This window comes from Palaemon carinicauda, chromosome 4, assembly GCF_036898095.1.
Source record: "Palaemon carinicauda isolate YSFRI2023 chromosome 4, ASM3689809v2, whole genome shotgun sequence".
NCBI classification, from domain to species: Eukaryota; Metazoa; Arthropoda; class Malacostraca; order Decapoda; family Palaemonidae; genus Palaemon; species Palaemon carinicauda.
In genome coordinates, this window is record NC_090728.1 from 178,376,979 (window position 1) to 178,401,674 (window position 24,696).

The window sequence follows — 24,696 nt, forward strand, 5'->3', positions numbered from 1 at the left end:
TTTTTCCTAACCATACAAACCTTAGCTATTTACATTGGGTTTACCTTTCGGCGTAGCTGAAATGACGAGCCAATAGTTTTTAACGAGGGTTAACTACCCCCCGCTAGTTAGCGAGGTAGGGGAAGGGGTAGCTTGCTACCCCTCCCCCCCCACACACCGGTGATTTGCTTCACTTCACTTAGAAGTTGGACTTGACTTGGGGGCCAGGGCTGGCGGGCAAATATGTGTAAATAGCTAAGGTTTGTATAGTTAGGAAAAATACAAATTATCTACGATTTTGTCATTTGTTCCGTAACCGAAATACAAACCACGCTATTTACATTGGGTGACTTACCCCTTAGGAAGGGTGGAAAGTCCCCAGACTTACTGACTTTGGCTTTGCCCGGGGGCTCCGCCTCCCAGTGAGTAGCACTTGAGAAAAGGGGCCCCTGCACCTCACAAGTTCCTTGCTTCGCTAGGAACGAGTGGCCTACATAAGTTGTGTGTGGAGGAAAGCGTGACTCGTCCTATGAAGTTGACCTTGAGACCTTTAGATAGGAATCTAGGATAGAACGTTCCCAATACCACCTCGTCAGGGTATGGGGGACGCGACAGTATTAAACTTACTACATGGAGCACAAGAAAGCATGGGTTACCTGCAGAGGTCGAGGTCAGCTATGCAAAGACCAGGATGCTGCTTCCCCAAGAGAGGGGAGAATGAAGAAAGAAGTAAGGGTCAGACATACTCTTTCATTCACGCAGACTAAAACCGGGTAACAACGCCCTCAACCTACTGCTACTTGTCCATAAAGGAGCCTGAGGTTAGACCAGCTGTTGTGCAGCCACCACAGGGCCGATAGAAAACGTATCGAGGCTCCTGTGGATCACGTCCTGCAGGTAGTGGGCTGTGAAGGTCGTTTGACGCTTCCAGACCCCAGCTTGAAGCACCTGCGTCACAGAGAAGTTTCTCTTGAAGGCCAGGGACGTAGCAACGCCCCTGACGTCATGTGCCCTAGGGCGACGTGACGGAGGAGGGTCTGGATTCAAGGCGTGGTAGATAACCCTTCGAATCCAAGCCGAGATGGTATTCCTGGTGACCCTCCTCTTCGTCCTGCCTGTGCTTACAAACAATGCCCGCACTTGGGGACGAACTGCAGCTGTTCTCTTCAAGTAATACCTCAGACACCTCAATGGACATAGTAGCAGCTGGTCTGGGTCGCTTGTTACAGAACGGAGACTCGCGATCCTGAAAGAGTCGAACCGTGGATCCGGCACTCCAGGATTCTGAGTCTTGGCAACAAACTCAGGGACGAACCTGAACGTTACCTCCCCCATCCCCTTGAATGGGCGATGTCGTAGGAGAGACCATGAAGTTCACTAACTCGCTTGGCCGAAGTCAAAGCGAGCAGGAAAGCCGTCTTCCAAGACAGGTGGCGATCAGAGGCCTGGCATAATGGTTCGAAGGGAGGTCTCTTAAGAGCCCTACGAACCCGAACCACGTTCCAAGGAGGAGGTCTCACTTCCGACTGGGGGCAGGTAAGCTCATATCTGCATATGAGTAGAGAGAGTTCTAGCGAGGAAGAAATGTCCACACCTTTCAGCCTGAAAGCCAAGCTTAAGGCTGAGCTATAGCCTTTCACTGCCGAGACAGAAAGGCGCATTTCCTCCCGCAGATATACGAGGAACTCCACTATTGCTGGAATAGTGGCATCGAGTGGAGAGATACCCCTCCCACGACACCAACCACAAAAGACTCTCCACTTCGCCTGGTAGACTCCCTCAGAGGACTTTCGCAGGTGCCGAGACATTCTCTCCGCAACCAGTTGCGAAAAGCCTCTCTCCGTGAGGAGACGCTGGACAGTCTCCAGGCGTGAAGCCGAAGCGAGGCCACGGCCTTGTGAGGGATGTTGGAGTGGGGTTGTCTGAGTAGCTCGCGTCGTGGGGGAAGTTCTCTCGGGAGCTCCGTCAGGAGCTGCAGAAGGTCCGGGAACCATTCCGCGTGATGCCATAGCGGAGCTATCAGAGTCATCGAACAGTTGACCGATAGTCTGGTCCTAATGAGCACCCTTCTCATCAGACAGAACGGTGGGAAGGCGTACACGTTGATGTTGTCCCACCGTTGCTGGAAAGCATCTTGCCAGAGAGCCTTGGTGTCCGGGACTGGGGAGCAGTACAGAGGCAGCTTGAAATTCAACGCTGTCGCGAACAGGTCCATGGTCGGGGAACCCCACAAAGTCAAGACTTTGTTGGCTATCTGAGGATCCAAAGACCACTCGGTACTCACTATCTGCGAAGCTCTGCTCAGACTGTCGGCGAGCACATTCCTCTTGCCAGGAATGAAGCGAGCTGATAGTGTTATCGAGTGGACTTCGGTCCACCTCAGAATCTCTACTGCAAGATGGGATAGCTGCTGCGAAAAAGTACCCCCCTGCTTGTTGATATAAGCCACTACCGTGGTGTTGTTGCTCATCACCACCACGGAGTGACCCGCCAGGGTCCGTTGGAACTGTTGAAGAGCCAGAAAGACGGCCTTCAACTCTAGCAGGTTGATGTGCAGGTACTTTTCTGATTCTGACCAAAGGCCTGAGGTCCTCTGGTTCAGAACGTGCGCCCCCCACCCTTCTTTTGACGCGTCCGAAAACAGTGTCGATTCCGGGGGGAGGACGAGAAGATTCACTCCCTTTCCCAGGTTCTCGTCGACCAGCCACCACCGCAGGTCCGTCCGTTCCAAAGATCCTATCGGGACCTGTACGTCCGGGGAATCGGATCCTTCATTCCACCGGGACTTGAGCCGCCACTGCAGGGATCTCATCCTGAGGCGGCCGTTTGGAACCAGACGAGCCAGGGAGGACAGGTGACCTAAGAGACGCAACCACGATTGGGCGGGAAGCTCTTCTCGCCTGAGGAAGGGTTCTGCCACCCTCCTCAGCCTTGCTATCCTGTTGTCTGATGGAAAGGCTTTGTGGAGATTGGTGTCTAACAACATACCTAGATAAACCAGTAGTTGGGACGGCTGCAGAGAGGACTTCTCGAGGTTTACCACGATCCCCAGATCCTGGCAAAGACCCAGAAGCCTGTCTCGGTGTCGAAGAAGGGTCGACTCCAAGTCTGCTAGGATCAGCCAGTCGTCCAGATAACGAAGGAGACAGATGCCGTTCCTGTGCGCCCAAGATGAAATCAGGGTGAACACTCTGGTGAGCACCTGAGGTGCTGTGGAGAGACCGAAACACAGCACCTTGAACTGGTAGGTCTTGTCGTCTAGGCTGAATCTCAAGTACTTCCTGGAAGACGGATGGATTGGGATCTGGAAGTAAACGTCCTTTAGATCCAGTGTGCACATGAAGTCTAGAGGTCTCACCGCAAGTCTGACCGTGTCCGCTGTCTCCATGCTGAACCGAGTTTGCTTGACAAACCCGTTCAGAGCCGAGAGGTCGATGACAGGTCTCCAGCCTCCAGACGCCTTCTTTACAAGAAAGAGTCGACTGAAGAAGCCTGGGGAGCCGTCGACGACCTCCTGGAGAGCATCCTTCTTGAGCATGGTCTCGACTTCTGCCCGAAGGGCTAGCCCCTTTACCGATCCTGCTTTGGTGTCTTGCGATGCTGCTGCTGCTGTTGCTGCGGAGCTGGAGGCTTATAGGGCCGAGCTGTAAGGGCCCTATGGAGGAGGGAATCCTGGCTAGACTTCCTCCATCTCTCAGCTGTTCCATATCCTGGGGCTCCAACAGATTCTCCCCAAGGAGGGAAGCATGTCTGAGCCTACAGACATCCACGGCGGGGACCTTCGGATGGAACTTCTCGGTCACCGCATCACGCCGCTTCAATACCGAGTTGGTCCACAGGGTGGTAACCTGATGTGCCAGGAACTCGATGGAGCGAGTGCTCGAGAGTAAGAAGGTCTCCAGGGCCTTCCTATTGGTCTCCTTAGACAAGTCCTCGGAGCGCAATAGGATGCCCAGAGTCCCTAGCCATATATCCAGCCACGAAGTGGCCTGCATGGCGCACTTCGCGACCTTCTCATGGCTCAGGATCTCCGACGCCGAGAACGTCACCTGCCGGGCAGAGAGCTTCTCGAGAGGAACTCCCTTAGCAAGCTCTTCTACGGAATGATGGAGAGGAAGAGCGAGACTAGACTCCCCCAAGATCTCAAAATACCTCCTCTGCTGGAGACGAGGAGGTGGGATGAGTTTGTTCCCGGCAGAGGAAAGACTGGAGGAAGCAAGAGTTGCGAGTTGGGCATTGGCCCTGGCTCTGGCACTCTTCAATCCCCGAGACCAGGGCAGAGCCGCACTGGTCTTAGGGGGCTTCTGAATATCGAATACCTGGTCCAGGACCGTGTCCTTGCCTTCTCGGGGGGCGATCACGGGGTCCATGAACCCGTTGAGTTGCCTCATCAGGCTCAGGACCTGCCAGAAGGCATGCTCAGACTCCTGCTGGTCTCCTCCTTGCGGACTGGCAGCTAAGTCTCCCGTCCCCGGAATCTCTTCCTGGGGAGATGCGTGGACGTTCTCCCGGGGCGCAGCTGGTTCCTGGCGAATCCTAGAAGACGACTTCGGGATTGTCTTGAAGTCCTTGGGTTCCCTCCTGGGCGGGATACACGACCCCAACAAAGAGGTTCGGAAAGCGCCCTTCGCGCGAGACGATTCTCCTCCTTGAGGAGACGACTCCCCCCTTGGTGCCGAGGGGGAGACTATCACCTCACTGGATTCACCCGAGGACGGAAAAGCCTCGTCCTCGGGAGAAGGAGAAAGCGCCTGCGAAGGGGATGGAGCCTTCCTGACAGACCTCTTAGGAACCAACTTCTCCCTGGGGGAAGTCACCACGAAGTCCACTCCTCTCCTTCTCTTCAGCGGGGGCGAGGCAGCCGTTGGCTTGTGTCCTTGATCGGCGAGTGCTGGCTTCATAGCCTTCACTAACGCCCGCATCAGAGGACCAAACCAAGTCTGCCGCTCCACGGACACAGAGTCCGAAATCCCCGCTGGAGGGAAGGGGATCGGGCGATCCTTCGGAGTGGACACCACTGGACCTGCCTGAAAAGGAAGGGGGGAAGAAAGTTGTACTGACCTCTCTGAAGTGTCTTCCCTATCCTGCACAAGAGTCCTGCGCTTTGGCGGAGGCGATCCTGAGTGCGGTCTGGCGACACGCGTCCCTGCTGCTGTCGCGGGCTGCGAAATCCGACGTGAACGGCAATTGCATGCAGGAGAGCGGTCGCGCGGGCGAGTGGGCGCGAGGGCGCACGAACGCGTGGGCGAGCTGGTGATCGAGCGCGTGGGCGAGCTGGTGATCGAGCGCGTGGGCGAGCTGGTGATCGAGCGCGTGGGCGAGCTGGTGATCGAGCGCGTGGGCGAGCTGGTGATCGAGCGCGTTGGCGAGGGAGCGTGTTGACGCGTGGGCGAACGAGATCGCTCCGATGACCGCTGACGATGTTGTTCAGGAGACCTGTAGCGCGTGGGAGAGCGATTGCGAGCAGGCGATCGGCGGTGCGCTGGTGAACGCTGGCGCGTAGGCGAGCGATGGCACGCTGGTGCATGGTGGCGCGTTGTCGAGCAATAGCGCGTAGACCGCGTAGGCGAACAACCGCGCGAGGGCGAGCTAACAGAAGGAGACCCATGTCGCTCCAGATCCTCTGGGCAACGGCGCGTTGGAGAACGCTTTCGCGCAGGCGATAGGTCACGCGGGCGGTCTGGAGATCGCCGATGTTCAGGTGATCGCTGACGCGCTGGGGACCGTTGACGCGCAAGAGATCGCTGACGAGCAGGCGAATGTTGATGCGTCTGTGATCGCTGGCGACCAAGTGAGCGACGCGTGGAATCCTGTGAGGGAACTGCCGGCGCGGGGCGCAGAGGCGAACGCTCACGAACAGGCTCAGGAACAGGAGGCGCGTGGGCGTACAGGCATTTTGGAAGTACGCGCTGGAGACCGCGAGTGATGTAGCGCAGGAACAGGCTGACGAACAGGATCGCGAGGGCGAGAAGAAGAGTCCTTGGCCAAACTAGAGCGCTCAGGAGACTGATGGCGCGCAGGGCGCACAACAGTAACCGCAGGATGTTCGGAGTCCTCAGGAGAGCGCTGGCGAGCAGTGGGGCGATGGTCATCAGAAGCGCGCTGACGAACAGGAGAGCGCTGACGGTCAGAAGAGCGCTGGCCAGCAGGAGAGCGCCAGTGCGCTAACACTGCAGAAGGGCGCGCAGGGGAACGCTGGCGCGCTGGGCGCTCAACAGGCTGAAGGATGTCCTCAGGAGAGCGCTGACGAGAAGAGAGGCGATCATCAGGAGAGCGCTGGCGAACAGGAGATCGCTGACGATCAGGAGAGCGCTGACGATCAGGAGAGCGCTGACGAGCAGGAGAGCGCCTGTGCGCTAACACTGCAGAAGGGCGCGCAGGGGAACCCTGACGCGCAAGGGAAGAATCCCTTTGCCCCAAAGGGGCCGTTGCCCGTCGGGTGACGAGGTCAGGCTGCTGGACATCTGCACCAGAAGCTGAAGGTCTGGAAGGCGTAGGAGACCGATCCCCAGAGAGGTGTAAGGAAGCTGGAGCTGCAGGCTGCTTACGGCGAGGAGAGTACCCCTCGGAGGAAGGAGGCGAAGATTCAAAGAGGCGCCTCTTAGCACCCTTATAGGGAGACGGGAGGCCCTTACGGTGCAGCGGACGGTGAGCCTTACAGCGAAGGCAGCCACGAGGAAGATCGTCAGGACCATCAGTCCTCCGAAGAGGAGTCTCAGTCAAAGCACTCCCCTTAGAGGGAGGCTCGGCAGCAGAAGAGCCCGCGGGACTCCCTTCCCCCTTCGAAGGATGTACGGAAGGGGGAGGAGAGCATTCAGCACCATCATCCACAACAGTACCTGCAGAGGATTGACCCGACCCGTCGGAAGCCTCTGCCACCACGACGTCGACGATAGACAGAGGATCTACCTCTGCTATCACCGGCGACTGCTTAACAGCGGCCCCTAACTGGACAAGGTCAATCAGGGCTACCCTGGAGGGCAGGCCCTTAAGCCCCAGGGAGGCCCAAATCTGAAAAAGATCATCATTAGACAAGGATTCATTAGCAACAACCTCCCCCGGAGGAGGAGGAGGAACCGCCCCGCTATGGGAGGCGACGCCCTCTCCCCCAATCCAAGGTCGGGAAACAGAACCAGGGGCTGGCGCTCCCACTCGGCAGTCTCTCCTTAGGAGCCGAAAGAGGGGGAGCTTCGGAGGAGGTTTGGGCGGCGAAAGGAGAGTCCCGAGAGCCTTCCTCCTTCAAGGCAACCCCGGAAGGAGAACGGTCTCTCTTGGACTTCTTCTTACGCCGGCGGCCAAACCTCTCCCACTGGGAGGCAGACCACTCCCTGCACTCACTACACGTATTCTCTTTATCACACCGTCGGCCTCGACACTGCGGGCAAAGGGTGTGAGGATCTGTGTCCACCGCAGACATAAAAGTACTGCAAGGGCGGCCGGCACTACCAGGGCACTTGCGCATAGTGAACAATAAAGGGTGAGGCCAACTTCAAAACACACACACACAAACTGGAAGAAAAAGCAAAAAAAGATTAAGGCTGTCAACGAGGACGATGGACAGACACGTCTGTTCATCGCCGGAGCCAAAAGTGAAGTGAAGCAAATCACTGGTGTGTGTGTGGGGGGGGGGGAGGGGGGGAGGGGTAGCAAGCTACCCCTTCCCCTACCCCGGCCAACTAGCGCGGGGTTAGTTAACCCCCGTTAAAAACTATTGGCTCGTCATTTCAGCTACGCCGAAAGGTAAACCCAATGTAAATAGCGTGGTTTGTATTTCGGTTACGGAACAATTATTTATTTTTATGAAGGAGAAGTAAAAGGTGAAATGATATATCTTTACACTTTGAATTAATTTCTTAAAATAAAATTGCTTCTGCAAGCCAGGTTATTTTAATTTGTAGAATGCAGCTCTGGTGAGTTGAAGTGGAAAGACTGAGAAATAGGGGGCAGGTGCAATATACCAACTTTGCCATCTTCCAGAATCCAGTGGCTTTGAAGAAAATTTAGATTCAAAAGATTTGTCACTGTGACAGGCAAAGATCAAAATGCATCAAATCTATATATATTTTGTTAGGAAAAGTAACCTCTTGATACTTGCTTTGGCCAATTTCTCAGTAACGCTACAACACTACTGTCACTTTCCTAAGAAGCCTTTTACAATGTACTATAGATAATAAGTCACACTGTCAAATGTTCAGAACATTATTTTGAATTTACCTCCAGCTCTATTCTTTTTATTTTTGAGTAAAAGCGCCTTCTTTCCAAGGGTGTCCGCAATAGCTGGCCACTTATCACGGTCCTCAATTTTCACTGTCACATCCCACGGGAGGAGGAAATTTGTTCCAGATAAAAATCCAGGCTGGTCACAAATTCCTGAAATAAGAATCATATAAAATATTTAACTAATAAAATAAACAGTGATGACAAATTTTAAGTATAAAAAACTTTTTTCAACATAGATACACCGTAACCTTACAATAACATTTATCTTTGTAAATTAACCAAACTACCTTAACTGCAACAACAAACAGGCTCAGTCTGTAATGGGGCTCCTCAGCTTCTAATGGTCATTATATTATCAAGCTCAAGGTTGCTACTGACAAGTATGATGGAAAAATGCTTGAGAAAAAAATTAGAAGGATGATAAGTTTAAATAATTTCTGTGTTTGTATAAAGTGCAATTCATTATTACAATATACTGTATAAATATGGTAAATAGCTATTGAGCCATGAGACAATTGCAAGCCTGCAAAACAACAGCTGATCAATGATCATCTATCCTCGCCATGCTTACTGGAAACGTCTCTGCCTGGTAATTTGTTTTATGGGATTTTGAGAGCCAATCAAGCTAGATAGTTACTAAGTGTCAACAACTTCACCATCCTTGTGAGAAAGGGAGCCTATAGGTCTACCTGCTGAGTCATCACCAGCCATTTCCTGGCCCTCCCTGGTACTAGCTTGATGGAGAGGGGGCTTGGGTGCTGATCATGTGTATATGGTCAATCTCTAGGACATTGTCCTGTTTTTTGCCTATGCCATCAATGAGCAACCTTTAAGGAAAAGGAAAATTGAGATTTATAAATGCAATTGAAGTTTTTCTGTAGACTGATTTCCTTTTGACATTTCTTACCCAGTCCAGCATAAATAGGCAGAGCATTAACCTCAGTCAGTGATAAGAATGAACACCAAGATTTAAGAATACAATGGGTCATCCTGCATCTTAATATAGCCAAACTCTGTTCAAACACTTCCATGGAAATCCTGATCTCATGAACTGCTCAACTAGCTGTCAAGAAAGTTCTCCCTCACTGGCTAAGTCTTGAACCTTTTCAGGGCTAAAATCAAAACATTAAGAAATTATGAAGTAGGTGTCAACAGCTATCCTCTATTTCTGAAGAGAGAATTAAAAGGATTAAGATAAATGTATCCTTTTTACAACTTGATACCTCCTTGAAATTGCTGACCATTTTCAGCAGATAAAACCAGATTGGTTACCAAGTCATAAGAAACTTAAACAAGTAATCCTAACCATAAAAAAATAGCATCTTCATACTGGTTAAAACATAATATCCAAAGAATAAAGACCTTCCGGGGAAAAACAATGAAGCTTTAAACAGATGGTTTTGTGTGAAATTATATGTTTGATGCAGTTTCCCACTCAAGTGTAATTATAACAAAGTTCACAGGCTCAACCCAGCTCCACAACTGAGCCACAAGAGTTGGGCTTACTTGTACAGCAGACACATGGGAGATAAGAGTGTGGTTATCCAGACATCAAATTCTGGCTGAAAAAAAAATAATTTCAATGATAGAACTTTTTATTTCTATACTCACCTGATGTTCATATTGCAGTCTAAATTAGTTTCTTTTCTGGAAGCTCAGAAGGACATCAAGTTTTAGATTTAGGGTAATATTTCAGGCCCAACCAGCCTGCTTCAAACAGTACCTAACTCCTCAAGTGGTTCTAGTGCACAATTAGAAAATGAGCTATGGTAGCAATCAATGAATAGTCACAGGTCTGGAAGGTCATATCTATCACCAGCCAGATGTAAAAGTGTAAACTTGGATGCATAACACATATGACTCTGAGAAACAAAAAAAAGGCAGTGCTGCTTTTTCCCAAAGAACAAGCAACTAGGGCTGTTACCAGTCATGTTGTAAGCAAGGTCAGTTATCTTATGTGAAGAAATATCCTGGGAGGTGGTGGGCCCCACAACTGATAGCTGTGCATTTATCAGCAGCAACTGATGTGACAGGTGTATCCAGTTGTGCCACTCATACAATAAAATGTTAGAAACTTATACTTAAAAGATGGGCTGTGAGAATAACATCAACAGATAGAAGAGACGCAGGTAAGTAGTTAATCATGCTGAAGTAATTATCTTGCGTGAACATGCTCCATGGGAAAGTCACTGCCTCATTGAAGGTCAACTGTTATTACCCCAATTACACAGACACTGTTGGATCTAATGATGACCTTCCGCAACTCTATTTCTACCTTGAACAGTCACCAAGGCGTGACTTTAGATTATCACATAACCACGACCAAGTGAAACTCAGCCATACCTTGTTACTACTGCCATCTTTAAATAAGTAATTTTAGTGAATTTCACCTAGAATTATGATGATGATGAAGCCCCTTGCAATAAGGGATTTTGGATAATAAGACTAAATCCAGAACCTTGCAATAATGGACACTGTTATATGGATTTTGGATAACAGCCTAAATCCAGATAACTATAATGCATACCTCCGAAATATTTATATCAATCTAATGTATATTTATTTACATAAAGGTAATAAAAGGTAATAAAACCATTTTCCCCATATTTATCATACTAAATAGCCTATTCAAGGAATAATTCTATATCAATGAAATCCTCTTTTTTATGCGAGTCCACCTAAGTTGATATCAGGATACTTTCTATTCTTGAGGATATTATTATTATTATTATTATTATTATTATTATTATTATTATTATTATTATTATTATTATTATTATCCCTGCTGCTGCCTCTGATGCCTTAAATGACCGCGGAGGTAGCAGCAGTAGGGGATTCAGCATTATGAAGCTTCATCTGTGGTGGATAATGTGGGAGGGTGGGCTGTGGCACCCGAGCAGTACCAGCTGAACTCGGTTGAGTCCCTTGTTAGGCTGGGAGGAACGTAGAGAGTAGAGGTCCCCTTTTTTGTTTTAGTTTCATTTGTTGATGTCGGCTACCCCCCAAAATTGTAACAAAATTATTACATAACCAAAACCTAGTCTATACACAAATGGTTTTGTAATTTAGCAGTTATTATAGACTACAGATATGAGATAAATTAATTAAAATTTCACTTAATTTTTGACCTCATCTAATCTAGAAGTTGTCTTATACGCGGATATACTGTATATAGTATTTACATTTATTTACTTATTCAATTACATATATACTATTCTTGCATACATTTTTTTCCAATATTTTTCTTTTATTTCTATAGCTATGAAATTAGTAGCAGTAGTTCCCAAATTACTATCTAGTGTGGTCTGGCACCGAATTCAGATGTTTTGATTCAGAGAATGCTTGAAGTGATCTTAGTTTTGGTAGTTTAATCTAATTTACATTCATTAATTACATCATCCAACGGTGAAAAACAAAAACGTGTAAATCCAAGCAGCTCATTTTGACGTTATCCCTGAAGCTAGGCATATATAGTAAACCAGTAGCCTAAACAATCTGGTAAGATTTTGCTTGATTTTATGGGTATGTAAAACACAGTCCTTCCCCCAATTAATCCGTTATTGCGAGGTTCAACATTTGAGGATTATCATTTCAAGATCATCTATAATATAAAGGCCACTGAGCCACATTAGCAGGGATAACAATCAAAGGATGAAGGCATACACCATTTTGCCTATCTTACATCCATCACTGTTCCTACTTTTGCATTTTATCTCATCTTGATTACCTTGTCTTTATCTTCTAGTATATTTTTTTTTGCATTTTTGACAAGTCTCTTTTATCAAAGTACAGTTTAACTATATTTACTGATAAAGACAAATATAATATCAAACAAGCCCTAAAATGTTTTAGGGTTCTTCTGGTTAGTAAAATGATCTATTACCTAAAATAGAAAAGAAACAAATTTCAGCAAAGGGCCCAGAGAACGTACTGTATAACAGCTAATTTAAGATAAAAAACATCTGGCACATGAGACTGAAGTTCCTCCCACCAGAATAAGGTCACACTGAATTTTTAATCCTGGCTTAGTTCCAGCGTCTACTCTGTTCTATTACCCAAACTGGGGATTTAAGTGTGAGTAAAAGTTTACATATGTTCTCAGTAATTCATATAAACAGATCAATAATGTGGCAGCACGTAGTCATGGATATTTCTATTAAATTACCGTAATCTTAAAAAAGATTGCAATCTTACAGATACGTATTGCATGTGTCATGAAGAAAGGCAAATCTAAAATACTATAATTACCAGCATTGTGTGAATATAAGGATGAGGGGCCAAGGCAACACAGTGACCATGACGACCACCTTGGTAGCAAACCAGCAGGTGAAGCCGTATTCAACATGCCTGGCAAATATTCTGTGGTAGATGCTTGACGTATGATACCACGATCTGTTGGGATTCAATACCAAATCACTCATTTAAGCAGCTCCCATTACACATATTACAAGAAATATAATTGCTCTGTAACTTTAAATATTTTCAGTTGCAAATTTGTTTATTCAAGAGTTATTAGGAAAAATATTTTTGAAATAGAATCCAAGCTTTCTTTTAATTTCAGTAGAAACTCTAGTAAGACATGATTTTTATAAGAACAGTTAAATAAAATTGACAAAATCACCATATTGATCTAAGCTCATATATAGACTTAATGAGCCAAAAGAAATAGGAATAAAGCTATACCTTTAGTAATGACTTTGGAATCATCATTTGTCAAAGTTATAACAACTTGAGAGCCTGTATGGTTGTGGTCGCCCATCAAGCGAGCTGCTACCGTTGCAGTTCCAGTTGCACTGTTCATGCTTCCACTAAGTCCTGTTCCTACAAGGCTTAAACCAGGTGTATGTGGTGTTTCTGAATCAGCTTGATCTCTAGAATCTCTAGATAATGATGACCTTGATTCAATCTCCATTTCATCAGATTCAGAACCACTGACCTTAGCCGCTAGAAATTAAACTTGATACACTCAATTTCAATGCTGCATATAATTTAGAACTATTCTTGTAACAAGAAAAATATTAAATAAAAAATATTCTAAAAGAAAATTATGAAACACTACGGATATACAATAGCTATAATAATCATTTAGTAGCTATAAAGTTGTGTATAATTCAATAGAAAACATTATTGTACTTCTAAATAATTTGTTGAAGTATAAACTATTAACATATCAGAATCCAATCAATATTACTAAATCAAAATCATGATATAAAAGCTATGTTAATTCAAAGATTTTCCCTTTTATAAACTTCAGCAAAGTAACTGTATTCTACAACATAATAGAGCATGAGACTAAGACCGGTAAGTAATAAAATCTTATATACAATACCTTTAGCATCTGTTACACTTGGCTTGAAGGTTGGAAATGGAATAGTGTCTAGGCGGCTACAACAACTTTCAGCGAGTTGGTGATAGAAAGTATAATTGGCGGCTTTTATCGAGAAAGAATCTTCCCGTTGCCCTTGTCTTCGACCGCAATTACAAAAACTCACATATACAACACGAGAGTTATGAGCCAAAACTGGTAGGGAGCTGGAATAAGTAGAAATAATGAATTTTTTGCATTCCACAAGGAAATTATTCTAAAAATTTAAATCATAATTGCAACAATAATTCCACAATGATTCTATTGAAAATATCTAGTTAATTCAAAACATATTTGAGATCTCAGTCATACAAATCATTATTATTATTATAATTTTTTACCTGAGGGTCACAGCTAATACCTGAGAGGTGCTAGCTTAACATAAAAGTTTTTTTGCTCAACCCCTATAAATTGTTCATAGAAATTCACTTACACACAGAACCCAAAACATTTTGGAAAAAATAAAATTTTGGCAATAATCAGGTACGAAACAGACTTGCAAAAACTAAGATTACTATCCATTCTCCCAGAGCCAGAGGTAAGGCCCTTCCCACCATGAGACTTCTGGTTTTAAAGGAAAGGAAAACTAGAGAACATTAGAATTGCTGAAGCAATTTTTAGAAAAAACTCCACACACAATTTGCCAATAATTTGCTCTTAGGGATATTGAAGCAATAGAAAGATTAGAAATAGCATATTATTGATTATAGGCCTACAAAGGTACCGAAACTACACTTTTTAACCGAGTAATCAGATTTTACTGTCTAGATTGTGTTGAAAGGCCACCTAACCCCCTACTTTTCAGGCTCAGATGAAGTTCTGCGTGAAATCAGGATGGCTAGCACCCTAGATTTTTTTTTTTTTTTTTTTTCAAAAATCATCCTGTAACCTATAAGTCAAGATCAAGGTCATTTATATTGCACATTTCATGTTGTCTCATGACCCTCTACATTTCCACCAAATTTGGTAAAAATCGGCCAAGTAGTTTCTGATTTACCCTCTTCGACCATGTGGCAGCCATTTTTGACGTCATGATATCTCAGAACCTACACAACAGAATTGGCTCAGACTTACGCCTGCACTACACCATGGCCCAAGGTGTCTCCAGCAAAAATTTCAAGGCAATCAATACAGCAGTTCTTGACATCTCGAAGAGCAATCGTTTTAAAGAATTTTTGCTTAGTGCATATGGGGCGCTGTAAGCACCTGCACAATTTTCTTGATTTATACACCCCCCCCCCCCCCATATGGGTCATACTCCTGCTCAGGTTTGAAATCAAACGTTTAAAAATTGGCTGAGTTATTAGCGATCAAAAACCAGGGAATAATAATAATGAGTAATAACAATAGAAGAGAGAGAGAGAGAGAGAGAGAGAGAGAGAGAGAGAGAGAGAGAGAGAGAGAGAGAGAGAGAGAGAGAGAGAGAGAGAGAGAGAGAATATTAAGTACCTGTCCTGAAGGTTACTCATTGCCAAAGCCTCGGCACCATGTTCATGCTAGGTTGCCCAATGGCAAGACAGGCATCCCCCTACTCAAAGCAGCAGAAGGGGAATGCCTATATCACTTATTTCCTTCTTTCCTCTAACCCCCTTCCTGACCTGACCTGGTTAGGGGCTTCGAAAGGGCTGTGCATGCAGAAGATCCCTTCGAGTGCTCGGGCGGTCCTTTGGGTTTTAGAGGGGGTTACAGTGGCCTTCTTTACTCCTTATCACGCATGCATGGCCACACCTGAAGGTTTGGTTGCAGACCCCTTGATAAGCCAGAGCCCTTGAAAGAAATTGCACAATGGATTAGTGAGTCTTGAGAAGCAATTTACTACCTCTCCACCACTGCCTGCACGTCATTCCTTAGAAGGAGAGACGTGGTCAGCCTCATCGACATATTTCGAAGAGTCAGAGAAACCTTTGGACCAAGTTCCTTTGAGAATTGGGACACCAAAGAATCCCTACTCTTAAAATCACTTAGCCCACTGGTTGGTATGCCAGAATAGTCACTGCCTTCCCAACCAACAGCACATCTTGTACTGTTCCAAGGACTCAAGGGTTAATAACACTCGTCCGAGAAAAGTATGCCAACATGCCTGACCACTGATCAAATCACAAGATAGCTTGGAGGACGGCTATGGCAAACAACTCCATTGCCACTGACTCAGAGCCTGAGAGAGACTTACATTCTGCCTTGACTCTCTTCAAGAGGAGTTGTCGCAATAATGCACCCACTATTCGGTCGATCTGAAGTGGTGGCGACACAGCAGACTCAAGTACAGTATATAGAGCCTACGCTGCTTCGAAAGAGCAGTGGGCAGGATTTTGTTTGACTGACTGGAAGTGAGAGAATTATTGGATCCACAGATCTTATTGTCAATTTGTTTTAGGACCAACCTAGTAACATTTGACCACGGCAGTTCCACGGAAGATCATGACTGTTAAGGGGTACCGAAGTGATGATCAATTACCGAGGTCCTAACTTAAGTCAAACCCAAAGTCACCTATCTTACCTAGTTTATTACACTAAAAAGGAGCACAATAACGTCCACTTCAGAAGTTCAACCTTTTTGTGAATTCTATTTTGTTGAACAGGCTGACAAAAGTTTCATTCTATAGTTTATATATGACTGTTCTATTTCAACATTACTGACCTTAAAATATTTTATATTTTTATTCATTACTTATACAGTACAGTATATAGTTTATTTACTATTACCTTTCGTTACTGGGTTGCTTTCTAAATTGGAGCCCTTGGGCTTGAAGCATTCAGCTTTTCCAACCACAGTTATACCTTGACTAGTAATAATAATAATAACACGCAATGCCAACAAAGCTGAAAATGATCCAAATACACATATGAACACATATCAGTTAAAAAACCTGGCATCTTGAACATTTCCAGGTTGACATTTTGACAACTAGACTAATACTTGTTTGTTGGTGGTCTGCACCTGCTGGGGTGCGGCAATCACAGGGAAACTCGACACACCACTAAAACCTGTAAAACTCACCAATGTAGATCCAAGATTTATCTCCTCCTGTCGCATACTCCTCAAGGGCTGAGCTAGGGGCTTATGCACAGAAGCCTCAGTAGCAGGTGTACTTTACAAGGAAAAGAGGGAGCTAAAAAGCTTCATCATCATCATCTTGGGTGTTGCCAAGAGAGACCCCAAACAAGACTTTACCATGTCTTCTTCCTCAAAGTGTAAGCCTGCCACATAATGAGAAGCCACGATAAGCACTCTGCAAGAAGGGATGTCTGTGAACAAGAAGTACAGAGAGACTGTGGGTTTACAACCGGTCTTGCCATAAATCCCGCAAGTACGATAAGTTACATCTATAAAGCAGTCCCCTTTCTGCAAAGAAAAAAGGAAACCTTAGATAGGTCGCAACAGTTAATCCAAACTCGTTGCAACTGTAGACAAAGTAGAGTCTATAGGCGGGAGGGTGTGGCTACTCGCTGCATTCACACCTGTTGTCAACTACCTCGTTAATGATTACAGAGATATTCCTGCTCTGGTGAAGACATTTCTCATTTTAAAGGATGAAAGGTTTGTATACATGTAGGAACAAATGCTGTTTATGGTATACAGTACATAGATCTAAGGAAAGCTCATAGTGAGGTAATGTGAAACAGACTGAGGATTCATGAAATAAAGGATCAGTTATAGAGCTTTTAGTTTTCTGATGGAAGTGAAAAGTGTCTTGAAAAGTTTCTCCTGCCTTATTGAATAGAAACAATAATACCTGTCATCATCATCATCTGAGTGTGTTTTGTGCCTTGGATGTTTACAGGTATTGCCAGTAAGAGACAAGGTTTCACAACCCATACGACCATCCTGCCATATTCTTTCACAAGCCTCTTCCAGCTGAGTTACATATTCATCATACATTGGACCCCGTGCTTGTCCACCCAGAACACTTAAAGCTAGCTCCAACTGTAAAGAAATATATTGCAAATGATAACAATGAACACCAGTAAAAAGAATTTACTTTTCTAAAATAAATCTATACCTCAAATCATGTAAAAAAAACCCTGATATTTTACATTTCCTGAAATATTTCACTTTAATCACAATAACTTAGGCAACAGATTTGCAGGACTCAATTACATGAAAATTTTAAAGCAGGATTTAACTATTTACAATGATTAAGATTAGGCAGCATTCAGTAATACATTATCATTGATACTGGCAGAAAAGTACCATTTAAACATCAAATATAGGGAAATGATTTGAATAAAATCATTCCTATTTCACTGCATATGAACAGTATTTCTAACTTCTATGGATATTTTCCAGTTTTCATTTTCCAAGTCCAAAACTTTAGAATGTAACAAATAAACATGCGAGTTTTATTAAAAAAAAAAAAAAAAAAAATTTCACTCAATATTTATTGATATGAAATTTATAAATGAAATAATGGTCACATTAACTTGTTAAGTGTTGCGCCCACTCCCCCCTGGATGACCCAACTGCTATTGCAATGTCACCCCATTCACCCTCAAAGTATTCTAATGAGTTTTCTTTACCTTCAACTGTAAATTTCCCACCAGGATCACTAACAAAAGCAAATGTATCTCTTTTTCTATCCCTTGTCATCCTATCACCTGGCAATAAAAAGTTATCATAACTCGGAACAGTATCAGAAAATTAATCCGCTCTTTAAATATCTTAATCACTGGAGGAATCTAGAACTAAAGCTATCCTCATCCAATGAGTTATCAATATCCGAGCACTCCTTCCCTGGTGATTATTCAATTTCTCCTGAAGAAATATACTTCCTCTTTAGTAAACTCAATGTGAAAAAAAAGCAACTTTGAATTATCACGAAAACCCTTGCAGCATACTAAAAAAATGTGAGCCTTCTAATGTCAAGTGCTTGGCTACAAAACATTGCCAGGCAGATTATTACTTTCCATTTACAACTTATGTGTACCGAGTGTTGCCAAATGATGTTCCTATACTTTCTATACGATTAAACATATTAATACAGGGTTGACAGCATGACATGCACTCCTAAAAGTCATAAACCTAATATCACGTTGAAGGCGGTACTGTATATTTCGTAGAAAACATATCATGTGGGTGATTCTTATAAGTTTGACAAAACTGGAAAAATATGCTTCAATAGATGAAATTTCATTACCTAATGCCCAAGCAAAAATGTCATGAATATATCATAATATGCTTTACAGCACACATACAGTATTAGGGTATAGCATATGATATCTAAAAGCAATTTCATAAATGGAAACTGAACTGTACTCCAATGACAGACAATACTTACTAAAGAAGAATAAAGAATTCAAAGTAATTTACAGATAGCTTTCCTTCAAAACATTATATACAATACTATAATACCCTGCCCAACGTCATCAATTGGTTACAAAAGGCCTGACGTATAGAGATTTTCAATGTAGGTCAGATTTTCGCCTTATTAATTGAAATATTTTTCCTATGCATATGCTGAACAAGAAAACGTACTTGCTGTATACTGTAACCTGTGATCATTATATGAAAACCAGTATTGTGCAGTACAGCACTTCATAATTATTCTATGATAAAGAAATTGCCGTAAGGCCGGGGAAAACTACCAGTACGTAATGAGGATTTTATCTTTGGATTTAATACTTAAGGATGAGTGACATAAAATTGAAACCAATGTAGGTCAAACCGACATGAGGAGTATTACTCTACTGTTCAAGTTTTGCACAAGAAGAACGGAAACAATACAAAAGAATTTAACAAATCATTAGTAATAATGATGCATACCTTTTCTTGGTGATGATGCTGTGTATAATGGGGTGGTAGTCCATCTTTGTAAGTAGATATAGCTATAGGTAACACCTTTGCACATCTTGCATCACTGAATTGTATTTCTGTTTCTACAAGGTTCTGGAGATTACTCAAAACCTGAAAAATAGGAATACAGTATCCATGTAATTGAATGTTTTCACAACAGCATGAAAAAAGACTTGGGAAATATGAGAGGCAATACTTCTTCACAACCATTTCACTGAGCTACTGATCAAAATTAGAAGACAATCTTGATTCTAATGACTACTGTCCCTCTCCGTCTTGAAGGTATTAAACTCCATACATGTGCTTGTGCTTTAAAGGAAAGATACCTGGACATCTGCAACTCCCTGCAATTTATCAGTGTGAATGATTATGAAATTACTGTGCCAAGGATTAAGACTCTTCAAAAAAGGCCAAAATAGCTTTATTAGTCTATTGTGCAGATTTCAACATTGCAAGCTCATAATACACTGGGATCCTAAACTGTGTCAAATACTGATTTTATAGGTTAAATATCAGTTACATTGCTCAAAAACTAATGGAATTCTATTTGTAACAGAAATATAAAAATCAGAAAGACCTGGCCGATTCTACTCTAAGGCTGGGGTTGCACACCCGCAACTAAGGCCTGTGACTCGCGTCGATGTTAGAAAACAGCCAAATTTTTCAGTATCGCCATTCTACAACGAATCCCCCTCGAATATGTGCAGAATATCAAAGGAGGGTGGCTCAACCTGTTGCGCCGCCCGGCGAGGTCTAGCACGTGGTTAATACGGTTGAGACTATGTTGCGAACATTTTGGTCTGTTACAAAACTGTGGCGACCTTCTGCTGCAACTCTCGTCAGCTGTAAAACTTCGCAGCGGAGTTGTAGGCGAATCGTACCTTACTACGACTTGGCAACAGTTCCTTTGCAACAATTGCAGGTATGTAAAGTACAACAAAATCGTTGTAGGATCTAGCGAGTATATGGAGCCTGCGATCATGACCATTTGACGTTTCCTGCTTACTTGAAGGCAGTGATAGAGAGATGCTCTGCCACAGTTCGCAGGTTGCCCAACTCTGGTCACTATGAATGAAATCAATAAAGAAAACGAATGTGAACAAATAAAATCTGCAATCATTATCAATGACTTAAATAGGAAATAAAGAATATGAATAGATAAAAAGATGTTGACTTGTCACTATGAATTAAATTAATAAAGAAAACCAACGTGAATAAATAAAATGCGCAATCACTATAAGTGACTTAAATAGAAAATAAAGAGTATGAATGGATAAAAAGATGTTAAATTGTCACTGAATGTAATCAATAAAGAAAACGAACGTGAACAAATAAAATCTTCAATCAATATCAATGACATAAATAGAAAATAAAGAATATGTTAAATTGTCACTGAATGAAATTAATAATGAAAAAGAACGTGAACAAATAAAATCTTCAGACTCTATCATTGACAAATAGAAAACAAAGAATATGAATAGATAAGATGTTGAATGTCACTGAATGAAATCAATAAAGAAAACGAATGTGAATAAATAAAAATATGCAATCATCATCAATGACTTAAAAAGAAAATAAAGAATATGAACTAATAAAAAATGTTAAATGATCACTACGAATGAAGTAAATACAGAAACTTCTCTTCATACACCTCCTTGGCAATCGTTGTGGTCGAGTGGCAATCTAGTAGTAATCGAGTGGTAATTGAGCGGTATTCTTAATCCTTCGCAAAAAAATCTCACAGGAATTCGTAAAAGTCACGATTATTTGCAGGGTTAATCCCATGCTGAACGCAGTAGGCGGAGATTCCCGTTCAACTCGACTTCCAACAGTCGCTCAAGTCCAAGAATAAGCAAGCAGGAATCTAGCAGGAGGCGTGCAACAGGTTGTTCCAACATAAAACAGCAGAACAATCATTAGACTTTCTGCAATTCCTTGGTATTTTTAACATCGCAACGAGTCGCAGAGCTTAGTTGCAGATGTGTGACCCCAGCCTAACAATTAAAAACCAAAAATAATTTTAAAAACGAAGCCTTATAAATATGTTCACAATAAAAAACAGATTTTTCTTACCTGTTTAGCTTTTGTGTCCTTTTCTGATGGATCACTCATAAAGAACTTGAATATAAGATTGATAGCATCAAACCAAACAGTGGCTTTTGGCACCTAAGGACAAAAATAAAAAAATTAAAAAGATTATGATTTAAATAACAGGACAAATAACAGATTCTGAAAATATGGGAACTTTTGAAAGTAATTTGTATTTTTCCTAGAAATACAAACCTGGAGCTCTTTACTGTGGCGTATTATTTCGGTGAAGCTGAAACCAGCTGATAAGCTTTTTGTCAAGGTGTAACTAGCCACCGCTAGTTAGCAAGGGGAGAGCAGGGTAGGTTAACCCTCCCGCTCACACCACCACTAGCGACTTAGTCACTTTTGTAATTGCGGCAGGACTTTCAGGGGGTTAGTGCTAACAAGTTATTGTGTAAAGAGGTGTAGGTTTGTATTGCTAGGAAAAATACAAATTACTTCCAAATTTTTCATTTGTTCCTGTGCAAAATACAAACTTTCAGTTCTTTGCTGTGAAGACTCACTAGGTGGGTGGAAGTCCAAAACCAACTGGCTGGCAACTTTCCCAGGACGGCCACTGTATAGTGATACCTTGAGGGATTCTGCACCATGTAACCCTCGCAGGGTAACGGCCTGAGCAAACATTGCTGGAGATTAAGGAATTAATCTGTTGGAACATATATCATAGCTATTCAGGCCATGCCCTCTAATAATGTATATTTCTTTCCACCTCCCACTGACAGGAGGACAGGAACATAACACATATATACATATATATGTGGTTGTCTAAAGAGCGTGACACTCACCCACAGAAAAACGAGGTCAGCTGTGCAGGGTTCCCCCAAATGCTGCACCCCAAGAGAGGGGAAGATGAAGTAAGAAGTGGCCAGTCACTGCCATAGTTGTCCTAGACTTACTTCGCAAGTAACCTCCGCCTTCGAACCTCTGATACTTGTCCCACAAGGGAGCTGAGGTGTTTAGATCATGTTATGAGCAATCACCATAGGACCTATTGAGAATGTGTCTAGGCTCCTGTGGGTTATGTCTTGCAGGTAGCAGGAGGTGAACATTGTTCTGCATTTCCACCTGCCTGCTTGAAGTACCTGTTGAACAGAAAAATTCTTTTGGAATGCCAGTGAAATACTTAATGCCCTGACATAACGGGCACGGGGACGTCTACTTGTCGTCGAGGTGTCTGAGGCCCAAGCCCTTTCTATTACTCGCCTGATCCAAGAGGAGATAAAGTTCTTCGAGATTCTCTTCTTGTCCTTCCAAGTGCTGACGAACAGCTTGATGATCTGGGGTCAAGTTCTTCTCATCGTTATGAGATTTAACCTCTTCATCCTTACGAGGCATAGTAACAGTTGACCAGTATCGTCTCTTAACGATCGGAGACTCCCAATCTGAAATGGACCGAATCTGGGATTCGCTAAGGATGGATTTTGAGTCTGCAACAAACTCGAGGATGAAACCGAGTGTATCTTGCCACTCATCCCCTTGAATGGTGATGTCATATGAAAGACCATCTAGCTCGCTGACTCTACCTATAGAGGTTAGGGCCAAAAGAAAACCGTCCTTAAGGTCAAGTCCTTATCCAAGGCTTGACGTAGAGGCTCATATGGGGCTCCTTTCCATGAATGTAAGACCCTGACCACGTTCCAAGGTGGTGGTCTAACTTTCGACTGAGGGCAGGAACACTCGAAGTTCTGTATGAGGAATGGCAATTCCATTAAGGAGGAAATATTAACTCGATTCAGTTCGAAGACAATATTCAAAGCTAAATGAAAGCCTTTCCCAACCAACACTGAGTGTGGTTTTCCCCCATGGTACAGTAAAAACTCCGCTACTGCTGGAATACAGGCACTGAGCGGAGAGACATCCCATCCATGATACCCACCACAAAAGACGGCCCACTTTGCTTGATACACCGCAGACGACGACTCCCGGAGGTATCTTGCCATGTACCTAGCAACATGCTTCGAAAAGCCTCTCTTGCGAGTAGTTTCTGGATAGCTTCCAGGTGTGAAGACATAGCGATGATATCGCTTGGTGAAAAATCTTCACGTGTGGTTGTCTGAGTAACTTGAGAAGTGGAGGGAACTCTCTTGGTGCCTCTGGGTAGATGCAGAAGGTTTGTAAACCATTCTGCATGCTGTCACAGCAGAGCTACGAGGGTCATTGCTAGATTTGCAATGCCCTCAACCTGTTTAATAGCCTCCTTACTAGGCAGAAAGAGGGGAAAGCATGGTCGTTCATCTTGTCCCACGGATGTTGAAAAGCGTTCTGCAAGAAGACTTGTGGTTCTGGTACTGGTGAGCAGTACACCAGAAGTTCTGGTTGAAGGACGTCGTGGACAGATCAATTGTCCATTCGAAGCCAACTATCTGAGTCCTCCTGCTCAGATTGTCCGCCAGCACGTTCTTCCGCAGGATGAAACACACTATTAAAGCTACCAAATTTTCTTCCGTCCACCTGAGGATTTTCATAGCTAGCAGGCATAGATGCTGTGAAAAGGTCTCTGCTTGTTTGTTTAAGTGGGACACTACTGTAGTGCTGACACTCATCAGCACTATGTAATGCCCTGAAAGAGCTGATGGAATTACTTGAGGATCAGGTAGGCTACCCTTATTTCAAGAAGGTTAGTGGCACCACCTTTCAGATTTGGACCAAAGTCCGGATGCTGTCAGGTGTAACAGATGAAATCCCCCCCTTCTTTTAATGCATCTGTGAAAACCACCAAATCCAGGGTAGGAGAGAGATCTACTACTCTGAGGAGATGGGTGTCTAACACCCACTAACTCCGGTCTCTCTTCTGTTCGTGTCATACCGGTACTAGGGTGCTCGGTGGGTATCTGTGCCGAGACCAGGAGATCAGCAGCTTTTACAATAGAGACCATATGTAGAGCCAGCAGTGGGGCACTAACTTCTCAGGGGATGTTAGATCCCCCAGCTGTTTTGCCACTAGTGCTAGCAATTTGCCTCTCAAGAGAAAGCTCTGCCAGTACTTGATCTCCTGATGGAAAGACCTTGCCTAGTGTTATCTTGACCAAAGGTGAAACAGTCTGAGGATGGTCGGTCTGTGAAGGGGAGGCTACTGCCATTCCTCTTCGCAAGGGCAAGCATTAGCAAGGTAAAGGTTGGTAAGGTGTGCTGGCTTGTGCACCTCTTCTAGTTCGCCCTGCTGGGAGAGTGTGCTTGCGAGGTGAGAGCTGAAAAAATGAGCCTTCTCAGTTCTTAAAGGTAATGGGTACCTGTGTGTACTTGCGAGGGA

General features: G+C 44.0%; 1 protein-coding gene across 2 annotated transcripts in view; it reads right to left on the reverse strand.

The window, feature by feature from the left end:
- The window catches only part of LOC137640243 (nonsense-mediated mRNA decay factor SMG8), a 138,670-nt gene that overhangs the window by 6,963 nt on the left and 107,011 nt on the right, over positions 1–24,696 (reverse strand). For both annotated transcript variants that reach the window (XM_068372814.1, XM_068372812.1), the window contains exons 11-17: positions 21,429–21,521; positions 19,326–19,466; positions 17,299–17,489; positions 13,529–13,731; positions 12,883–13,143; positions 12,448–12,591; positions 8,194–8,349 (exon numbers count right to left, since the gene is read on the reverse strand). In XM_068372814.1, the coding sequence (XP_068228915.1) occupies positions 8,194–8,349; positions 12,448–12,591; positions 12,883–13,143; positions 13,529–13,731; positions 17,299–17,489; positions 19,326–19,466; positions 21,429–21,521 (1,189 nt within the window). The remainder of the gene's footprint in view (positions 1–8,193; positions 8,350–12,447; positions 12,592–12,882; positions 13,144–13,528; positions 13,732–17,298; positions 17,490–19,325; positions 19,467–21,428; positions 21,522–24,696) is intronic.